Source organism: Amia ocellicauda, chromosome 15 (genome assembly GCF_036373705.1).
Source record: "Amia ocellicauda isolate fAmiCal2 chromosome 15, fAmiCal2.hap1, whole genome shotgun sequence".
Taxonomy (NCBI): Eukaryota; Metazoa; Chordata; class Actinopteri; order Amiiformes; family Amiidae; genus Amia; species Amia ocellicauda.
Genome location: NC_089864.1, coordinates 27,034,126 through 27,053,199, shown reverse-complemented (window position 1 = coordinate 27,053,199; position 19,074 = coordinate 27,034,126). Strand labels below are relative to the sequence as shown.

General features: G+C 39.4%; 2 protein-coding genes and 1 long non-coding RNA gene across 6 annotated transcripts in view; 1 reads left to right on the top strand and 2 right to left on the bottom strand.

Annotated features, from left to right (window-relative positions):
• Positions 1-5,248: 5,248 nt before the first annotated feature.
• On the bottom strand, positions 5,249-7,045 carry LOC136771969 (uncharacterized). The gene is made up of 2 exons (XR_010822403.1): positions 6,825-7,045; positions 5,249-5,883 (listed from the first exon to the last, which is right to left on the bottom strand). It is a non-coding gene; the product is annotated as an uncharacterized LOC136771969 (long non-coding RNA).
• Positions 6,409-12,679, top strand: bida (BH3 interacting domain death agonist). 2 transcript variants are annotated; one of them, XM_066724566.1, is made up of 5 exons: positions 6,429-6,542; positions 6,893-6,911; positions 7,934-8,229; positions 9,466-9,599; positions 10,985-12,679. In XM_066724566.1, the coding sequence occupies exons 3-5, from the start codon at positions 7,947-7,949 to the stop codon at positions 11,189-11,191; spliced, it is 624 nt and encodes a 207-aa protein (XP_066580663.1). In that variant the 5' UTR covers positions 6,429-6,542; positions 6,893-6,911; positions 7,934-7,946; the 3' UTR covers positions 11,192-12,679. The 2 variants fall into 2 exon arrangements, with proteins under 2 accessions (XP_066580664.1, XP_066580663.1); XM_066724567.1 differs by lacking the exon at positions 6,893-6,911 and having other exon boundaries at positions 6,409-6,542.
• A 2,498-nt stretch (positions 12,680-15,177) lies between these two features.
• Positions 15,178-19,074, bottom strand: part of bcl2l13 (BCL2 like 13) — a 35,090-nt gene continuing 31,193 nt past the window's right edge. For all 3 annotated transcript variants that reach the window (XM_066724565.1, XM_066724563.1, XM_066724564.1), the window contains exon 7: positions 15,178-18,373. In XM_066724565.1, the coding sequence (XP_066580662.1) occupies positions 17,441-18,373 (933 nt within the window). In that variant the 3' untranslated portion in view covers positions 15,178-17,440. The remainder of the gene's footprint in view (positions 18,374-19,074) is intronic.

Below are 19,074 nucleotides of genomic sequence, written 5' to 3'. Positions count from 1 at the left end.
TGCTGCTTGTAGTTTTTCTTTCAATACTGTAAAGACTTTTTTTTTTTTTTTTTTAAGCTATAAACTTAAGAAAAGTGTAATTGAAGAAAGTAGAAAAGTTATGTACTTCAAGCTCTCGAAGCAGTGGTATCACATTGTGTAATGGATGTATTGAAACTTTTTACCTTCTTCCTAAAAGTTTGTTTGGTGGTCATAGTTTGAGTTGCTAACCACACCTCCAGGAAAAAGAAAATCCCCCAAGAAAACAATGTTGTATTTTTGCATACATGGAGATTAGCGGTCAGCTGACTTGCATTCCAACTGAGGCGTTTTCATTTAAGGTACATTTAATTACAATATGTAGCAATAATGAACCTTTTAGAGAAATTAACTCCTTACAGTTGGTCGATGCACTGAAATTGGCCTTGGTTGCTTATTACTACCAGTGCATTATTAATTTTAGGCCTAGTCTCGGATAACTACCTCACTGACACTGCTCTGTAGGACCAAGACAATGGCAACAACATTCACTATAGCCAGCCTTGTTTTTATTGTTTTATGACAGTCACTTGTTCAAAACTGGTGAGTCTTTATAAAGTTCTTAATGTTTTTATATATATTTATTTTCCTCTTCATAAAATGTTGCTGATATGTATTTCTATCTGACTGTGACATTTATACCAGTCATAACATATTTGAAAAGCCAATGTGGGTAACTGCATTAGAGTTGCACATAATTCCAACAGTTATTGCACCTGATATCCATTCTCATTGCAGGATGTTTTTCTATCTCTAGAACAGGTGCAGCTGAAATTCCACTAGTTTAGGGGATGGGGGTTGTATTTGTTTTTCCTGTGAATGACAGTGCATCTTTAGATGGTAAGAAGAGATGGTTTGGGTCATAAAGCACCCTTGTCAGCCTACATGCTTTTCTAGCCTTCCTCTATCTGCGACCTGATGTTCAAAATTTAAATCTGAAATGAGTCTTTACAATGATCAGGATTTCCTGCGAACTGCAGTAGGTGGCAACACTTTGAACAAGAGCAATAAGATTTAGAAAATATGTATTGTAGGTGCGTATTTGGTTGAGACACAATTTTGAAGGCAATGAGTAAACGCAGCTTTATGCAGAGCAAACGATATAAAACAAATCCTGGATGACATATGACTGTGACATTGACTGATAGAAAATTGTAAGTGGGACAGACAATAGTAACTAGTAATCCTAAACAATACATTTATTTTCATCATGTAGATTTTGAGGAAGGTGAGATCTGATGATACCTTGCATTGGGGTTAGTTTCTGTTTGTGTTTACTTATTATAAAATGCCATTGCGCACAGCCTATAAACCTTTGTTTTGGGGAAGTGGATCTGGCACATTCTGTATTATATTCAGATTCAGCTCTGTGTCATAATGGATCACCACAAGCATCATCAATGATTGCACCTAAATAACATGTAGAATAGGTTTGCTTTTATGCTAGTAACTGTGGGACAGTAAGATTTTATTTCAGGTTGTACCATTTATTGCGGTCACTCATCTGTCTGTGTGGGTTTTGTTAAGGTTTGTGCACTCAATACAGTATATGGTTTCCACATATATCCTCTGCATTATTGACCCCCCTCGAACCCTGTAAAATTATTGAGACTTAAATCTTAATGTATATCCCCATACAAGCATGATATACAATCGCATTGTATTCCTAGAGAAAGTGTTATGTGGAAACATTGCATAAATAGTTGGTTGCCACAGAAGTTATTTTGAATAGTCTCCTAGTTTTTGTATCCATATTCACTGGTTTTCCTTTGATTTCTTCAAATACAATGCCGACTGAAGGTGGCATTCAGTACATCTGAAAGGCAGTTAAGACCACCAAGTTAAAAAAGGATCTGCAGATCTCTCTCGATACTGTGCTTTTTTATTTTTATGGTAATCCTGCTGCTACACCAATTTATCATGGTTTCAAATAATTATGGAAACCATTATCTACACCGTCCAATATGTGACTGTTCTAAAAGAAAGAAAAAATGTAATACTGTAGAAGTACAAGGGAAATTAATGCTGTATAACCTTAACCGTAAATACATATGCATACACATATACAGGAGAAGTTCCAAGGACTTTAGATGCACACTGCTTTGTAATGTTAAATTAAAAACATCAAAAAGGGATGGTCTAGGTTGTTTATCCAATTATGATTGTTAACTTGGCTTATGTGTTTGATATTTCAACTCCATAGATTTTCTCTACAGAGAGACTTTTTTTGGGGGGGAAAGACTTCCCCCATATGATGCATCCGACTCAGATGCAGTAGAATAAAATGTTATCTGCATCTGCAAGTCCTGCTGTTTCGCCAGCAGTGTAGTCTCTTTTTGCTGAATTCTGAAATGTGATGCCCATAGCCTAAATGTTATGAATTGCATTGTGTACTCTCAAAGGCCAGATGACATTAAGACTTCTGCCACAGATGACAAAGGCTGAATCAAGTGAGATTCTTTGTAAATGTACGCATGAAGGTTAAAGGCTTATTATAGATTGTTAATTGCACAACATGCCTGTATGATGCCTATCATCTTTACATACTGTTGCATGCCAGCTGTTTAGTGCACAGCTGTTGATTTATTTTTCACACTTAATTGACTGTATAGAAAATAGTTATTTTGGGCAGCCTAGAAGGAACTGTAAAAACCACACTTGACACTTGTTAAGGCCACATAGGGGTTTTCCTTGACCAAAGGGAATTTTCTGTGCATCATAATGAACATTGCCCATTATCCGATTATTAACATCTTATTGAAGGTTAGAATTTAGAAGTTCTCTACAATGTTGATATCCTCCCACATAATGGTCTTCTTAGAAGCAGCAACCTCATAAGTGTGAACATTGTAAGAAATTGAACCTCAATATAAATGAGTCACTATAAATGGCATGTAATGTAAAGGAAGGGCAAAGCTTTTTTTCTTGATGGGACTATTTTTTTCCAGTCTAAAAAATGAACTACTTTAATTCCAGCATCTAAAAAGAGAATGTGTGTATAAATATAACAAAGTAGAGTGGCTTGTGTATTAATATTGCATGTATTAAAAGTTTAGGTGAAACATAATGATAATTCTAAATACATTGTTCAAATGTATTCATACCTCATATTTATTGATGTATGCATTCTATTCATTTGATGGTTGTAAAGGGAATGCTATAGAGTTGTGCATTTTGTGTGACTGGTTTTTAAACTGAATTTTAGTCCTGCACAAGCCATAAAATATTCTGGAGGACACAGTCCCTGTCACTGGGCCATGCCTATAAGCAATACAGTCAGCAGCATCCCTCATGGTCAGGGAATTTTGTTTACAACTTAAAAAAAACAATCCAGTGACAACCATAGCTATGTGGTGTCCGAGAAGTGGTTCAGGACTTAGTTTGCCTTGCATTCCACTAAGATTTTAGAGTGATGTACAGTACAGTACTATACACTGACTGGCCACTTTATTAGGTACAGCAACCTAATAGCGAATTGCATCCTTTTCCCTCATAACATTAATCGGGGTAGGGACTCAACTAGGTGCCGAAAGCACGCACAGGAATGCTGACCCCTGTAGAGTCCATTGTTTCCCATAGTTCCCATAGTGAATTGGCTGGGGGTGGATCTCGGCTCCGAATATCTCGTTCCATCTCATGCCACAGATGCTCAGTTGGCTTGAGATCTGGTGACTGCCTGCCACGTTCGCAGATGGATACACTACTGCCAAGAAGAGATCTGCAAGAAGAAGAAGAGACCTGATCGGCAACGATGTTTAGATATCCTGTGGCATTCAAACATTACTCCACTCGTATCAAGGGACTCAATGTGTGCCACAGAAACACACCCCACACCATCACACTACCACCACCAGCCTGCATCAGCGTGAAACAGCAGGAACTGGGACTGTTATTCCAATCCTCCCGTATCCAGTGTTTGTGTTCCTTAGCCCACTGCAAACCAGTTTCTTGTTATTCACTGACGGATGGAAGTGAAACTTGGTTAGGTCGTCAGCTGCCATACCACATCTCTGAAAGGGTATGAGGAGTTGTGTATTCTGATATGCCACTGTTGTAGTCAGCAGTTATCTGATTGACTGTAGCCCATCTGTTACTCCGCACAAGTCATGTCAGCCGTTGTCTGTACTAGTAATGCAAGTAGTATGATAAATGTTGTATAAGTGCTATCTTACAGGAGAGTAAATGACTAAATTAAAGTACTGTCTGAAAAGATGTGTCTTGAGTAAGTGCCGGAAGGAGGTCAAGGACTCTGCTGTTTTGACTTTGGTGGGAAGGTTGTTCCACCACTTAGTGGCCAGGGATGAGAAGGAGCGGCTCTGGAGGAAGAGGAGTGGAGAGGAGGCAGAGTTGGTCTTCTGGCACTGGAGGAGCGCAGTGGTCTGGAGGGGATGTATGTGGAGATGAGGGTCTGAAGGCAGCTTGGTGCAGTGTGGTCGAGACAGCTCTAGGTAATGTGGCAGAATAAGAGCCTTATCATACAGTCATTGAGTGAAAGTTCATAATCATTTGTTACTATTTTTGGAATGCATTGTTTTACAGAATAAGTGGAATGGTGAGGGACCTTATTCAACACACTGAACACTGTTCATCAGAAATAACACTATTGAATGACATGACTGCATAGAGGTCATGAAAATCAGATTATTTTTCAAAATTAACTACTGATTCCTTGTAACTACACGAACAGAAACTTCCTTCACTTCCCCGTCTGCAGGGTACTTTTTAAGTCGTCAGCCTACATCAACCTTTTTCATGAAAGAGCTGTTTCCTACAAGAACACCGTTGGCTGGATGTTTTTTGAGTGGTGGACCATGTGACACTTGTTCATGAAAACTCAAGTGTTCTAAGACTGAGGACTGTGTGTATTGATACAACATCAATAGTAATACAATTATATAGTTTTTGGTTTATTTTGATTTAAAGTACACCTGTTGTTCTTGTTAAAACAATTTTTACACTTCACCTAAGGCTATGGATACTAATTTTGGCTGTATGGTGGCCTGTAGAAGTCTATGGCACTAACTACATTTTCCGAACAGTTAGAGACAACCCCCCCCCCTTCATGAGCTGAACATGTCGACCCTAAGGGATTGCTAGAACTTGGTAGGATCTAAACAGAAATGACAGACACCAAGATTTTCATATTACAAAGAAATGGCACAGGGTATCCTACATGCATCTATGTACATGCAGATATTTACATTTTATAATGTAGTGTACACCCTATCAATCTCTTCCTCTATTATAATTATTTATTATTATTTATTTCTTAGCAGACACCCTTATCTAGGGCGATTTACAAAATATAAGCACAATACAAAGTGCAAAAATACAGTGCAGTACAAGGCATAACATATTACAAATTCCAATTCACATAATACAGTGCAATTCAAAGCGCTATACACTTTCCAAATTCCAATTTACACAATATATGAGGTCTTACATCCTGGACTGTAAAAGATGATAAGTGCAGACAAGATGTTAGATCACAGTCAAGGCCCAGGGGAAGGAAACATAGGGGACATCAAAATAAACAACACAAGTACTAGTAATGCAAGTAGTATGATAAATGTTGTATAAGTGCTATCTTACAGGAGAGTAAATGACTAAATTACAAGTACTGTCTGAAAAGATGTGTCTTGAGTAAGCGCCGGAAGGAGGTCAAGGACTCTGCTGTTTTGACTTTGGTGGGAAGGTCGTTCCACCACTTAGTGGCCAGGGATGAGAAGGAGCGGCTCTGGAGGAAGAGGAGTGGAGAGGAGGCAGAGTTGGTCTTCTGGCACTGGAGGCGCGCAGTGGTCTGGAGGGGATGTATGTGGAGATGAGGGTCTGAAGGCAGCTTGGTGCAGTGTGGTCGAGACAGCTCTAGGTAATGTGGCAGAATAAGAGCCTTATCATACAGTCATTGAGTGAAAGTTCATAATCATTTGTGTTACTATTTTTGGAATGCATTGTTTTACAGAATAAGTGGAATGGTGAGGGACCTTATTCAACACACTGAACACTGTTCATCAGAAATAACACTATTGAATGACATGACTGTGCATAGAGGTCATGAAAATCAGATTATTTTTCAAAATTAACTCTACTGAAAACAAACGAAAAACAATTCCTTCACTTCCCCGTCTGAAGGGTACTTTTTAAGGCATTCTTTCTGGAAAACCCCGTCTAAAGTGATCAACCAGCAGTATGTCTCTGGGACTCTCCGCACTACAAGTCTGAGATTATTGTAGTGTAAAGTATACACTGACCCCAGCATGTTCGTAGACATACCATTGTAATTTTTGTATACATATAGTGACGATAATGCAGATAAAAGTTAACCGAAACGGAACAATAGGCGGAGGTTTATGAAAGCTCACACGTCACCGCCCCCCAGCGAGGATGAGCGACGAGCCCAGCGACCGCCCACACCGGCAGGCATTGCTGCTCACTTGCAGATAAAGGCAGACATAGCGGACGGACATTTATAGAAACCGAGAAGATGGCCTGTTTTAATAGCTAGATACCCAGCGACTGCACATGTGAGTTTACACTTTTGTTACAATCGTGAGTTTAGTTGTTCCTGTTTCTAACTTCCTCTTTTATCGCTATAAAACCGAAAGCAACTAGAAACTAACAACCTAGTCAACACCGATACAGGCTTTAACGCGTCCATTTGCTCCGTTGTGTCTCCGTGTTGCGTTTAAACATTCGCACTGGGTTTGGACGGTCTTCACTTGCTTGTCTTTTTTTACGCGCGGTCTGTTTCACAAGTAAAAAAAAAACAATGTCGCGTTCAACTCCGGCTGTGCCTTGTCGCTCACCTTTTGCTCAATAACCCTCTTTTCTCCTCCTGTATGGGACCCGGGATTGGACCGGTTCTGCGGTGAAGTGGAGACGTTGAGCGACTGGTACGTAGACGATTGCATAACCGTCATGCTCGCGCTCTGGTTTGTGTCGCGTTTTGACGCAGGTCTGCGCAGAACTGCGGGCGTCTGCGCAACCCCAGTCGAGCAGTTTTTAGTTTGTAATCCCCACTGTTTGATGTAAAGGTGATTTGTTTATCAGTTTATCAGATCTGCATTTTTCATGACAAGACTTATTTTGATGTCAGTGTTGGCATTGTGTCCAGTTCTGTGTTGATGACAATGTATACGAGTCGTCCGGTTTCACTTTTCGCTGTGAAAAACGCGGAATTGTGGACCGCACACACACGCATCTGCTGCTTGTGTAATGCATGTACATGCAAACGCAATCGCTGGGTCTGTCCCAAATTGTTACAGATGTTTTCAAATGCACGTTGTCGAAAAGTTCACAAAAATGTGTAAATAGTAAACGGACAACAAATCCGTTTTTTTTTTTTACCTTTCAGATATTTGAGGACCAATAATTTGACAATGAAGTGACACTTTCAATTGTGACGAGAACAGTAATCAGTCATTCGGTGCTTTCAGGTTTAATGTATTGGCGTTGCATTACAATGATTACTAATACAATGAGAGCGAATTAGGATTTTACTGACCTGAAGTTTTAATTATGTCTAAATACTATCGCCTACAAAACCCTGGCCAATGCGCTGATGCCAGCAATGCAAGTCATTTATCAATCGCATAAAATAGATTAGAAATATTTGTATTATAAAAACGCTGGTTTAATTCGTGCTTACTACACAGTTCTAAATAAGTGTATTATGTTTTCTAGTAATGTTGCTAGCACGATGTACCTCCCACAGTTGTGATAGTTTTATCAATAGTATGTAACAGTTGTATACTACTACACTGTATATACTATGCTCTATAAGAAATATAAGGGCTTGGGAATATAATACTAGTACAGATTCAAACATGACGTGAATAGGAGTGGTCCGAAACTGCAGAAAAACAATCCAAACTTCTACCTGTGCTTCTGTTTGTTTTCCCTTTCCTTTTGACAGTTGGACAAACACTATGGAGTACATCCACAGCAGAGATTACAGCACAAGCTTAATCCTCCTCAGCTTCTTGAAGCAGCAGGGTTGCAAGAATGAGGAATTCGCCAAGGAACTGGAAAGCTTAGGGGAGGAACTGAAATTGAGCAGGGACGTCAATTCAAATCATGGCGACTACGGCAGGGACTGCTACTACGACGATGATGATGGGGAGCTGCAGGCCGACGGGAACTTTTGTCCTTTTTCAAACCTCAGCGGTTTGGCAAGAGGGATGCAGGCTGATGTCCGAGAATCCCTTCCAAGTATAGTATTTTTCTCCATTTTAAATTCCCTTTTCCATACATCCATATTCAAAATACCACTTCGGTCAGCACAGGACTTAACCCAGTGGACACAAGGCAGGGTTTCATTTTGGTATTGGCAGTACTGACACACTATTTGGCAACACCCTACTGTTGTAAAGCATTCCTGATCTATGGTTCGTGGCAAAAGAATATACCTAGACTAGGGGTGCAATTAAATGCAAAAATGTAACTTTTACATATATTAAATTTAAATGTATTTGTAATTTCTATTTTAAATAATGAGGGAGCATCATTTTAAAAAAAACAAATGCTTTTAAAATAATATCCAATCATTTTCAAAGGCTGTAGTTAACTGTGTAACATCAATATGAGAAGGCGGAAAACCCGAGACACTTCTTCACACAGAGAGTTGTCACAATCTGAACAAACTTCCCAGCGATGTGGTTGAAGAGACAATTTTGGAACATTTAAAAATAGACTGGATAGGATCCTTGATCACTTGGTTATTAATGGACACCAAACAAACATGATGGGTCAAATGGCCTCCTCATTTGTAAACTTTCTTATGTAAACCAAACCTATCTATTGCCATGCATTCAAATCAATGAATTGTGCCTATTTTTATGACACAATTAGTCAAATACAAGTACAATTCATTATCATTAATTTGGCAGAGAAGATTAATAAAACATTAATCGTTTTAATTGATTTAATGTCTTTCATTGAATTATTTAAATGCATTTTGTAAAATGTCGCCTACTTGCATTTCTGTTTAGTATTGATAGTTAATGCATCTGTTTTTCGCATTATTTGCAGATATTTGTAATGTTTTTTTGCAATAGGACTGTATAACCAGGGTAGTAGTTGGAAGTGGCCGGGGTTCATGAGGAAAGGCATCGTCTGTATCTTTGGTTTTCAGACCACCACAATCTTGGTGAATTCTGTGACAAACATGGTATGTGTTTGTAAAACACAATGATCACAACAATCAAGCAGTCAGGGTCTCTGTTCTGGGAAGCCAAAAGTTAAATGTAAGTTGCATTGTTGGGATATGAGCACAGTCATCTCCGGCTCTTCAGTTTCAGATCTGAAATGTTAAGTACATATGGGTACAGACATCCACCAAACTGTGAAGCTTCATAACAGACGGGTTTCTGCTTTTCCACTTCAAATAAACAGTGCTGGGAACTGCTCTGTATTCAGTGGTAATTGCATTGTGTTGTTCTGTTGTAGTGAATGCGGTAGATGAAGCAGCACTGAGGAACGTGGCTGTGGGCCTCATTGAGATTGCTGACCGGCTGGAGCAGAGTGTCCTTACTCGGGCCTCAGAGAATTTAACCAGGAGACTGCAGAACCTTTCTCCGGAGGTAAGCGGCTGTGCGTTGGGACACAATTCCTCGAGGAGCCTTAGAGTGAGAGTGAGTGAGAGTGTAATGAAGGGGCAAAGCAAAAAACAACCATAACAAAGGGTCCTTTACATAAGAACATGGGACTGGCATTCATAGCAAGAACTGGATTCATAACTTAATTTATTTGCAGATGCTTTAATTATTTAATTATTATTAGTTTAGTTTTGGGGCATGCTATTATTATACAATAATATAATCTATGAATATACTATTAAAAATAGAAGTGTGTTTCAGCATGTTGGAAACAGTCTTTAGTCCACCACTGTATTTCAGGTCTTTAAACGTGCATTACCCTTTACAGACAGGCATGGTTTTTAAGTGGTGTGCTGTTAGCTGCAGTCACTGTGTGAGAAATACATGAGGTCCTGTGTCACCTTTTGCAGCTGTGTTCATTTCCTGTTGCTGGCCTAGCTGTGACACTAGACCACAGACTGGTAGGAAGAGTCTGACAAGGGCAGCTAACAAGCCTTGCCACACTTAATGTATGAGTGATGCCTACCAGTCTTTTAATCTTTTAGAAAACATACATCTCGTAAAATGAGAACTAGTTAAGAGGGGGGAAGTGCAATTCAAAATGAGAAATGATCGTAGCGATTGGCAGACAAAAATAGATTCTTCAAAGAAGTTGCTTTAAGTATAATATCTGCATTTCACCAATAAATCACTGTCTAATGTTTAAAATTTTCTACAAATGTTCACTTTAGTTTTTTTCTTAGAGGCTCTATCTAGGGAATTTGGTGTCTGACCAGAAGCTTTTAATGTTATTAAATGAAATCCCGAGTAGAGCAGTTCATTCACAGCCTTGGATACCCCCTTGGATCAAGTTTTCTGTTCCATTAATCGGTGACTAAAGATTGTTATGCTTGACTTATTGGGACAAGAATTTTTTTTTTTTTTTTTTTAAGGAGAGGTTAGTTACTAATGAACCACATTGCAAAATAATTGGTGGAGCAATGTTGGAAACGAATCAAGACCACCCTTTTCTAGTGGTCTTGGTCCTTTTGCTTTAATCCGCATCCTAGTGCAATTCATCACAATTGGGGCGGGTATTATAGCTCCAAATGACCCAAACCACACGTCAATCCCCAAACTGTAGGAGTGAATGGCCACTCTGTGCTTTTTGCAGTTATCAGCTCCAGTTCTAAACTACATCATTTCAGCTTTACTTAAGATGTCCTAGTTCATTTCATACAGAATTACCTTTTGTAGAAAATGTTTACTTTCTCTTAAATGTGAGTATTGTGGGTTAATTTCTCCACACCACGGTGGTGGTGGTGGTGGCGGTGAGTGTGTCCGCTGATTTAAATTGTCACTGCAGTCGCTCGTCCCGTGTCTGTCTGCAGGACTGGCACAACACTCTATCCTATGAGGTGCAGGATCTGATGCAGAGACGGCTGCCAACGCTGTGCAATCTCCCCCAGGAGAGAGTCATGCTGGTCCTGACCATGGCTCTGGTGAAGCAAGTCTGCGAGCGAGTCCCCACCCTCCTGCACAGCCTCTTTAGTACCGCGGTGCAGTACATCAGTGCCATACGGCCCCGGTTTACATGAAACGCTAGATTGTTTGCCAGTTTTAAGCCTTCATTTCAACTGCCGGTTTGTTTTTCTTCAGAAAAACAAAAAAAACATGGAAAATTTAAAAATAATTTGAACTATGTATATATAGCTTTTATGAAACTTAAACAAAAAAATATATATACATTTATACTAAGTTCAAAATTTTTGAATCACTGCTATTCTAATAGTTTACTTTATGTTCACTCAGTTTAAGGCAGATCTTCTATAGGAAAAATGGTTTGTTAGTATACAGTAATAAACTGCTTTAAAGAGATGCTGTACTATGCTGATGGCTATATTATTGGATGAGTCAGTGTAACCGAGGGCTTAAACTTCAATGCACACTAAAGTTGTAGGTTATAGATTTTCCTGTTAAATTTCAATCCAGTTTTGGCAATTACCAACAGGGTGAGACTTGGGATTTAATGTAAATGGCAATTCCCTGTATTGTAATTGAACACATTTAAAAACCTTCAAAAAAGGTTTTCTTCAGCAGTTTTGTGTTTCAAACAAACTCCCTTATTTCACTCTTGGTATGCCTTCTATGCAGGCAGTTAAACTACTTAAGAGTGGAAAGTCTGTCATTGTCAGCATTCCTGTTCTTTGTTATACATGTTGTCTTAAAGGAGGACTTTAGTCAATATTACATATCCATGAACTAAACCACTTGACTTTTCCCTTCTGTAGCAGCTGGATTTTCAAAAAAGTTAATTTCTCAGCTGACCTGCCCATATTTAATACAAATCTTGCATACATGAAAGTGTGTAGGTAGAATGTCTGTTTCCACTTCAGTTTGCAATACCCCCCCCACCCCCCAAAACTTCACCACCACCTCTTGAAGTGGAATATTTGTATAATATCTTGTTTTGCAGAGAAGTTATCCTCCTTTTTCCTCCGGAAGTGGTTATTAGAAGTACATTACTGAAAGGTCCCTCTTATCTGTCGAGACCTGACTCAATTCTGGAGGTCTATTGGTGCTGATCTATCTTGGTGGAAAATGCTCAGCCACAGAGCCCATGGTATTTCTAGCCCACTTTCAAATGAATTTCATACTGAGCAGCACACTGAAGGTGTGACTTTTCAATATGTAACTGTGAGCTACAGATTTTTAACTGTCAAAATGATTGCCTTTCCTCAGTAGTCAATTTAGAAGAAACAATCGCTGAAAGAACTGAACCATTTTTATCTACAACCGAAAGATTTTTAGTGGGGTTTTTCCTGAAAGTGCTAGACTGTTTTGACATTCATTTTAACTGCCCACTTCCAAGTTTGTTTTTTCTGTTGTAAAACATGACAGAGATGCTGATAAACTTATGTATATAGTTTATAAATACCTTGCATGCTTTTTTTTTTTTTTTCATTCCTAGTCTTGGACTTATTAAACTTAATGAAAGCTTAAACGATAACCAATTGCATTGGAAAAGGGCATTTTATATAGTTATATTCTGTTGCCAAACTAATAAATATGGTGTGATACGTCTATATTCTGTGGTGGTTGTTTTGTGTGTAAACTTCTGATAATTACTACAGACTACAACATTTCTACTTTCTGATACTTAAGCGAGGGGGATCTCAAATGGCAAAAACAGGTTGGCATGGGTTTAGTACACATTCTGTATCAAAGCAAAGCACATTCTTCCAGTTTTGAAAATAGGTTTTATTTATGTTTTTAAACTGTACATTTAGGAAACTCAGTACAAAGTGCAAAGCTGGGGCTTTTACATCTATACTGTTTTTTTCAAAACCTCCAAGTTTAAAAATAAAGTACCTTTATTAAAGTCTCACCATTCCCAAGTGGGACTTAATGCAGCATTTCAGCCCATAACTAAACTGATGCATGTAAAGCATCCTTTTAAAGGGTCTACAAAATAAGTTTAACCTTACCAGCAATGGTCTTTTTGTTACACCCAGACCACACTTACCCCAGTCGTTAGATTATTCTAGAACTCCACCATGGACTCCCGTTTCAACCGGTGCATCTCATTAAAGAGCTAATCACACTACGTTTATTTACTGTGATTTCCTACCAGATTGTTTTACAGCAATTTTGAAATTGAGAATACATCACATTTCTGACATAACTGCCTAATCAAAATAGGTAGGGAGAGATGTAGCAGTAGCTTCAATCAATATGTAATGTAGAGATCAAATCACAGTAGCAAGAGTTCTCATTTGTAGTGTCTGCTCAAAGGTAGAGAGATTTTTTTTTTTTTTTTTGTACAGCAGCACAGTTTTACATTTCCTTCTACAGGACGAAAGCAATGTTATAGGTATGCCCTGGCTATGTTTACTTGGTCAGAACATGATGCAAAACTAAGACTAGGCAGAGATCCTAGTTTCCCGTTAAAGAACAGTTATTTTAAAAATGGAGTTGGTTATTTCAGCAGCATTTACACTTTAGCGTGAAAGGTAATACTCACCCCCATAGAGGTTAAACTACACAGTGGGTAAAGGTTGTAGTGTGAATAGAACTTATGAGCTTTCAGATTGGAGTGGAGTAACTTGAGTGAGTAACCTGGTAATAAAAACAGCATTCCCGAACGTTAGATTTAAATTCCACATCTCAACAATATTTAAGGTGGAAGGAAAGTAAAAACTCTTCTGGCTTCCATAAATACTCTTTGGGTGATACACTTCACACCCACTGTCAAAAGTGAACAACTGAACACCTGAGGGTTCCTGGAAGAATTAGATTTCCCTTACAAATGAATACTTTCATATTAGACCAAAAGAAAAAAACAAACAAACACTCATAACACATCAACTGGTGGAATTTACAAACCAAAGAGGTTTGTAAAACATTCATCATTACACAGACCTTTTTGCGTTTTACATATCGTCAATGGCAGTCTTAGCATTTATTGTTTGATTTTCCCAAATGTAATAAAAAAAAAAACTAAAAATGCTTAAAATGTGCAGGAAGTGATCCATAACTACTTGGAGATGATGGGATTTGAAAGTTGACCCGTTTGATTTCTAGACCCAATTGTGCAAGCTTATCTTTAGTGAAGGCAATGGCACTTGCGTTGTTGGGATTGTCTTGGCAAAAGCACAATACCAGCAGGTAAGCTTGGCTCATCTCCTAAACTTTACACTTTTCTAGCACAGGAATCTACCGAGTCACAAGAGATTGCCATGTTCAAGGCTGTGCCATGTGATTGGTGGACAGCAGAGCAAGCAGGAAAACTAGGTTGGGCAAGAAAACAGATTCTCTCCAAGAGAACAATAGAAATCCCAACTTGGTCATTTGCACAGAGATCTGAAAGGAATTTCCGGTCCAAACAATCCCAAAAAGTTCAAACTCAGCAAATTAGAAATGCACAATAACCATGCAACAGAGATAAATTTAGTTAATATTTCAAATAAACTCTTGAAGGGTATTTGATCCCATGAATTATTAGTCCTGCCTGCTGGTGAATGGAGATCCATGGCTGCTCTGGGATCAGTCTGATTGATACATCTTTGTGACATTCAGCACAAAAGATACAGACCAACTGTTGTATAAAGCGGTAGAAGACTGCTTATTAAATAGCTTCTGCTACCCTATTGTACATTCACCATTGGTGAATATTTATTCTTTTACTAAATCGTGCAAATATTTTATCCACCGGGTAGCATTAAAGCCGTGAGATATCCTAGCTTTATTTTGCCACTTGAAAGTAAGTCAGTGTGCGTTAGACTGTCATAGTGACACTACAGTGCTCAACATTGACCCAAATCTGAGACTGGATACTTGGAGGCATCTGGCATTTTAGGAAAGGCCGCATAATTGCAATCCAAAAAAAAAAAGAAAGGACGTGCTCCTGCTTTCAGTTCTTCAATATGGTCTGTGATTTGTTTACTGTATGGAAATGAGGCACCACTCCTTTGCCAACGATCCAACGGCACAGCCTTTGATAGAAATCGATAAACAATAACCACAAAAGGAAAAATAAAATAAAAATAAATAGTATGTTTACAGAGGAAGCAAGCAATTTCACTACTTTTAACATTTAATAGGGATAAGGGACTTGGGAATCACAGCTACTTATCAGAGTGATTTAAAACAAATCCTCTCTCGGCATTGTGAGACTGATTGTGCCCTTTTCTACAACAACAAGGATCAAGCAGAGCTTTTCAAATTAATCGAGATAACCTGAGGGAAAATGGGGGATGGGGACAGGGGCTAACGGTTATAGCACATTAACACACCCAAAGAGCAAAATATGTACTGGATTCAATTAGCGACAATACTTTCAGAAGTGATCATGACAGTTTTCAGGTTTACAAGAGTATATATGTTAGGCTGCATTTTCTTCTTGTTCTGATTTCAAATGAGTCTCAAATCAAAAATGGTACCAATTGTCCTTCAGAAAATTTGCAAAATAATATTGGAGTTTCCCCCTCCCCCCTCAGACCATTCCTTGCATTTTCATTACCACATACCATAAGGATTTAAAAGTGCTTCACTACACTTTGCTGTACTTTTACCTAGATTTACAACATTACATTTGTATCAATAAAACCGAGGATTCACAACAGCCCATTGAGAGTAAGTTTACCAATGGTGATATGTTTACAGTTAGACTTGAATGAACATTGCACCAACACTGCACGCTATCAGGTTTAAATATATCGGGCTTTTTCAGCTTGTGGATTTACCCAAGTTCCCTCTGAATTACAGTAGTACAGAAATAAACCTGCAAACCACTTACACTGCTGCAGCTTTAGATCGTGCCTTCAATCAAATTCAAAAAAGAGGTTTTAATGAATGTTTCACCTCCTTTTCAGAACTGAAATAACATTTTAGTTTTTTCCCAAAATGGCTATGATGCCCCTCAGAACTCCAGGCTGAATGTTCATTAGTCTACATCCTTGGGAAGGATTCAATAAGGATTCTAAATAATTTAGTGGAAATAAATATTATCCTTTCTAAGTGCTGTAAAATCTATTTTATTGATCTATAACCCTAAAGAAATTTAATATACAAGTATTGAAGAGTAAATTCATAGACATTTCTACTGCCCCCCCACCCATACAAGACAGCAACTATAACACAAATGTAAGGCCAACAACTTTAAATCACTGAGTAACTATAAAGAAGTGTACCATTTACAAGCCTAGAATATTTATTTTGAGTTAATCTCTTAGTGTTCCACTTCCTTTTGGTTTTAAATGAAGTTTAAACAAGTTCATTTTGAAATGGCAGTATTTTAACGATTTGAAAAAACCTAAAACAAAAGCAACCTCCCTTTCATTTCCAATGGACACCAGCACAGCAGCGTGTAGTGATGGACTGCGTTAAAGACCATCCTCTGCAGTGATTCAGGCTGATAGTTTTAAATTAAACAAAAATGTAAATAATTTCAAATTGAACAAAATTCTAGCCATAAAGCAATGGTTTCTTTTTCAGACATTTAGGGACTAGAGAATCCCCATGCAACAATGACACAATAATTAAACCATGTGAAGAGGAGAAAAAAACAAAACCAAACGCAACCGAAGAAAATGTTTAATTTCTTTGGTGAAAAAATTGCACAAAAAACCTGTAAAACCCAGTTGTTTTCAGTATTTTGAGGCTTGACCTTGCTAATCTATTCTGGCCTAAATGCAAGCTTTGTGAATATATCATGGCTTCCTGGTCTTAAGAAAGAAAATGGCCACGTAAGCTTGAAACAGTGAAATATCTTTCTTTACTAATCAAGACTGGAGTTTAAGTCTTGGTTAATTAGGAAAAACTGTGTTTGTGTGTATGAGAGTGAGAGTGTGTAGGGGAATTACAATCTTTCTATGCCAAAAAAAGTGAAGAAAAAAAATAAAAATAAAATAATGGGTTCTAAGTGCTGTTTAAATGGTTAGATCCATTTTGTATTGCAGACTTACAAGGTTACAACGCCTTGATAGACTGTCCTTATCGACTGTACCCCACCTCCGCCACCTATAACCCCACCCCCCCTTTTCCAGTTTCAGGGTCTCCGATGCCCCAGATACAGGAGAACTATAATAAAAGCAATCAACATTGTGTGCTAATGGCAATGAATCAAGTACATACTATGGAAATAATAAAATAAAACAGCTCTGTTCCAGTTTAGGGGCTGAAACTACGAGAATATTTTCAAAGCCTTAAGAGGGAATGAGAGGGGAAAAGAAACAAAGAAAAAAGATAAGTCTGCATACAGTGGCAGTAAAGCTTCCCCTTTTCCATATTTTCAGTAGCCTAGAAAGATGCATCTTGGCAGTGTTGCTGATTGAGGAACCGCCACACTATTTTTTCCTGTATGCCAGTGCTGCCACCACTACCACAGCTACAATAGCCACCACAGCAGCGCCGCCGTACAACAGCACTGGGATCTCGTCGGGTGGGGAGGGAGGCATCTCGTCCTCTGGGGTCCCCGTCTCCCCCTTCAAGGGCATCTCTGCAGGGGCGGGCACCTCCTCCAGGGGAGCTGCTACGGCCGTCACTTCAGGCTCCAGCACGGCTATCAATGGAGTAACGGAGGGCTCCTGAGGGACCACATCCGGCTCCTTCTCCTCCGCCTGCTGTTCTGCAGCAGGAGGAGGAGGAGGAGCAGACTCTACGAGCGGAGCTGCCACCACAGCAGGCACAAGGGGCTCCTCCAGTGTAGCTGGGGGCTCTGGGTCAGCCTCCAGCAGCTGAATGGCATCCAGCACAGTGCTGGTAGGTGTTGGCAGAGGTTCAGGGGAGATGGAAGGTGGTGGAGCGGGTTCCTCCAACGCGGGATCAGAGGCGGCCTCTTCAGCCAGCAATGGATCCAGCAGAGGCTCCGACTCAAGCTCTTTCAATACCCCCTCAGGCACCTCCGGGACCTCCAGGATCTCGGCCATGGAGACGGCCCCTTCGTCCTCGGTGATCTCCTCCTTCTCCACGTGCACGATGTCCGAGTTGGAGGAGTTGTTTTCGCTGCGCTCTTCGCCACCCCCGTTGCTGTCGAGGCTCTTGATGTCTTCAGGGTCCATGGTAACCTGTGCCCAGGACTCAGGGCCCAGGGAGGTGTGCCAGCTCTGGCTGGCCGACAAGGGCACAGCAAGGCTCTCCGACTGCCAGGAGCCAGTTGCCACCAGCGACTCTGGGGGGCTGAGTTGGTCAAAGTTGTCGCTCGTCAGGATGTAGATGTCGTTGCTGTCTTCAGCAATGATCCCTTGGTCCTCCTCTTCCTCTAGGCTGAACACTGTGCCCTGCCAAGAGAAATTAATCAGCTGTTAATGAACCATCCTGTTAGACTGTTCACTCTTAACAATTTATTCATTTCTTTATGTAACAATTGATGATGAAAAAGTTAGGAAATTCTCGGTTTCATTTACAACAAAGATATGTAAAAACAATTAGCCAAAGCAGCAGTGTGTTAGTTAAATTCAACCAGCCAAAACCTCAGACAGTTTGCTCTGGCATCTGCTGGCGACATATTGACGTCAACATCAACCACAGGTGTATGAAGCAACAGTATCGTATACACATTTATCCAACTTTCAAATTCTTTAGAATTTCTTGCCACTTCACTGCTTTCCAAGGGATCCTTCTCTGACTCAAAAGCTGACAATGAAACCTCAACCCCAAAAAACGCATCATGTCTGCCGTTAGCCTAGTGAACATACATTTCAGATTTAATAAAAAGCTTATATAGCAGTAGCCCACAAAGCAATTATAAACAAAATCAGTAAGAAAACAAACCATCAGGCTTACTTTTCATTTACTGACAGAAACAAACATTTGGAGACCATCAGAACTGGACCACAACCGAGTGTCTCAATAGAAAAAGCTAACAGTTGAGATAACAGATTGGATTATTATTAATAGTTTGTCAATTCCAAAGAGAGAAACTTTAAAATTAGTGCCACAAGCCTAGATAAATCGATGGCATCCCCCAATGTGTTAGGTC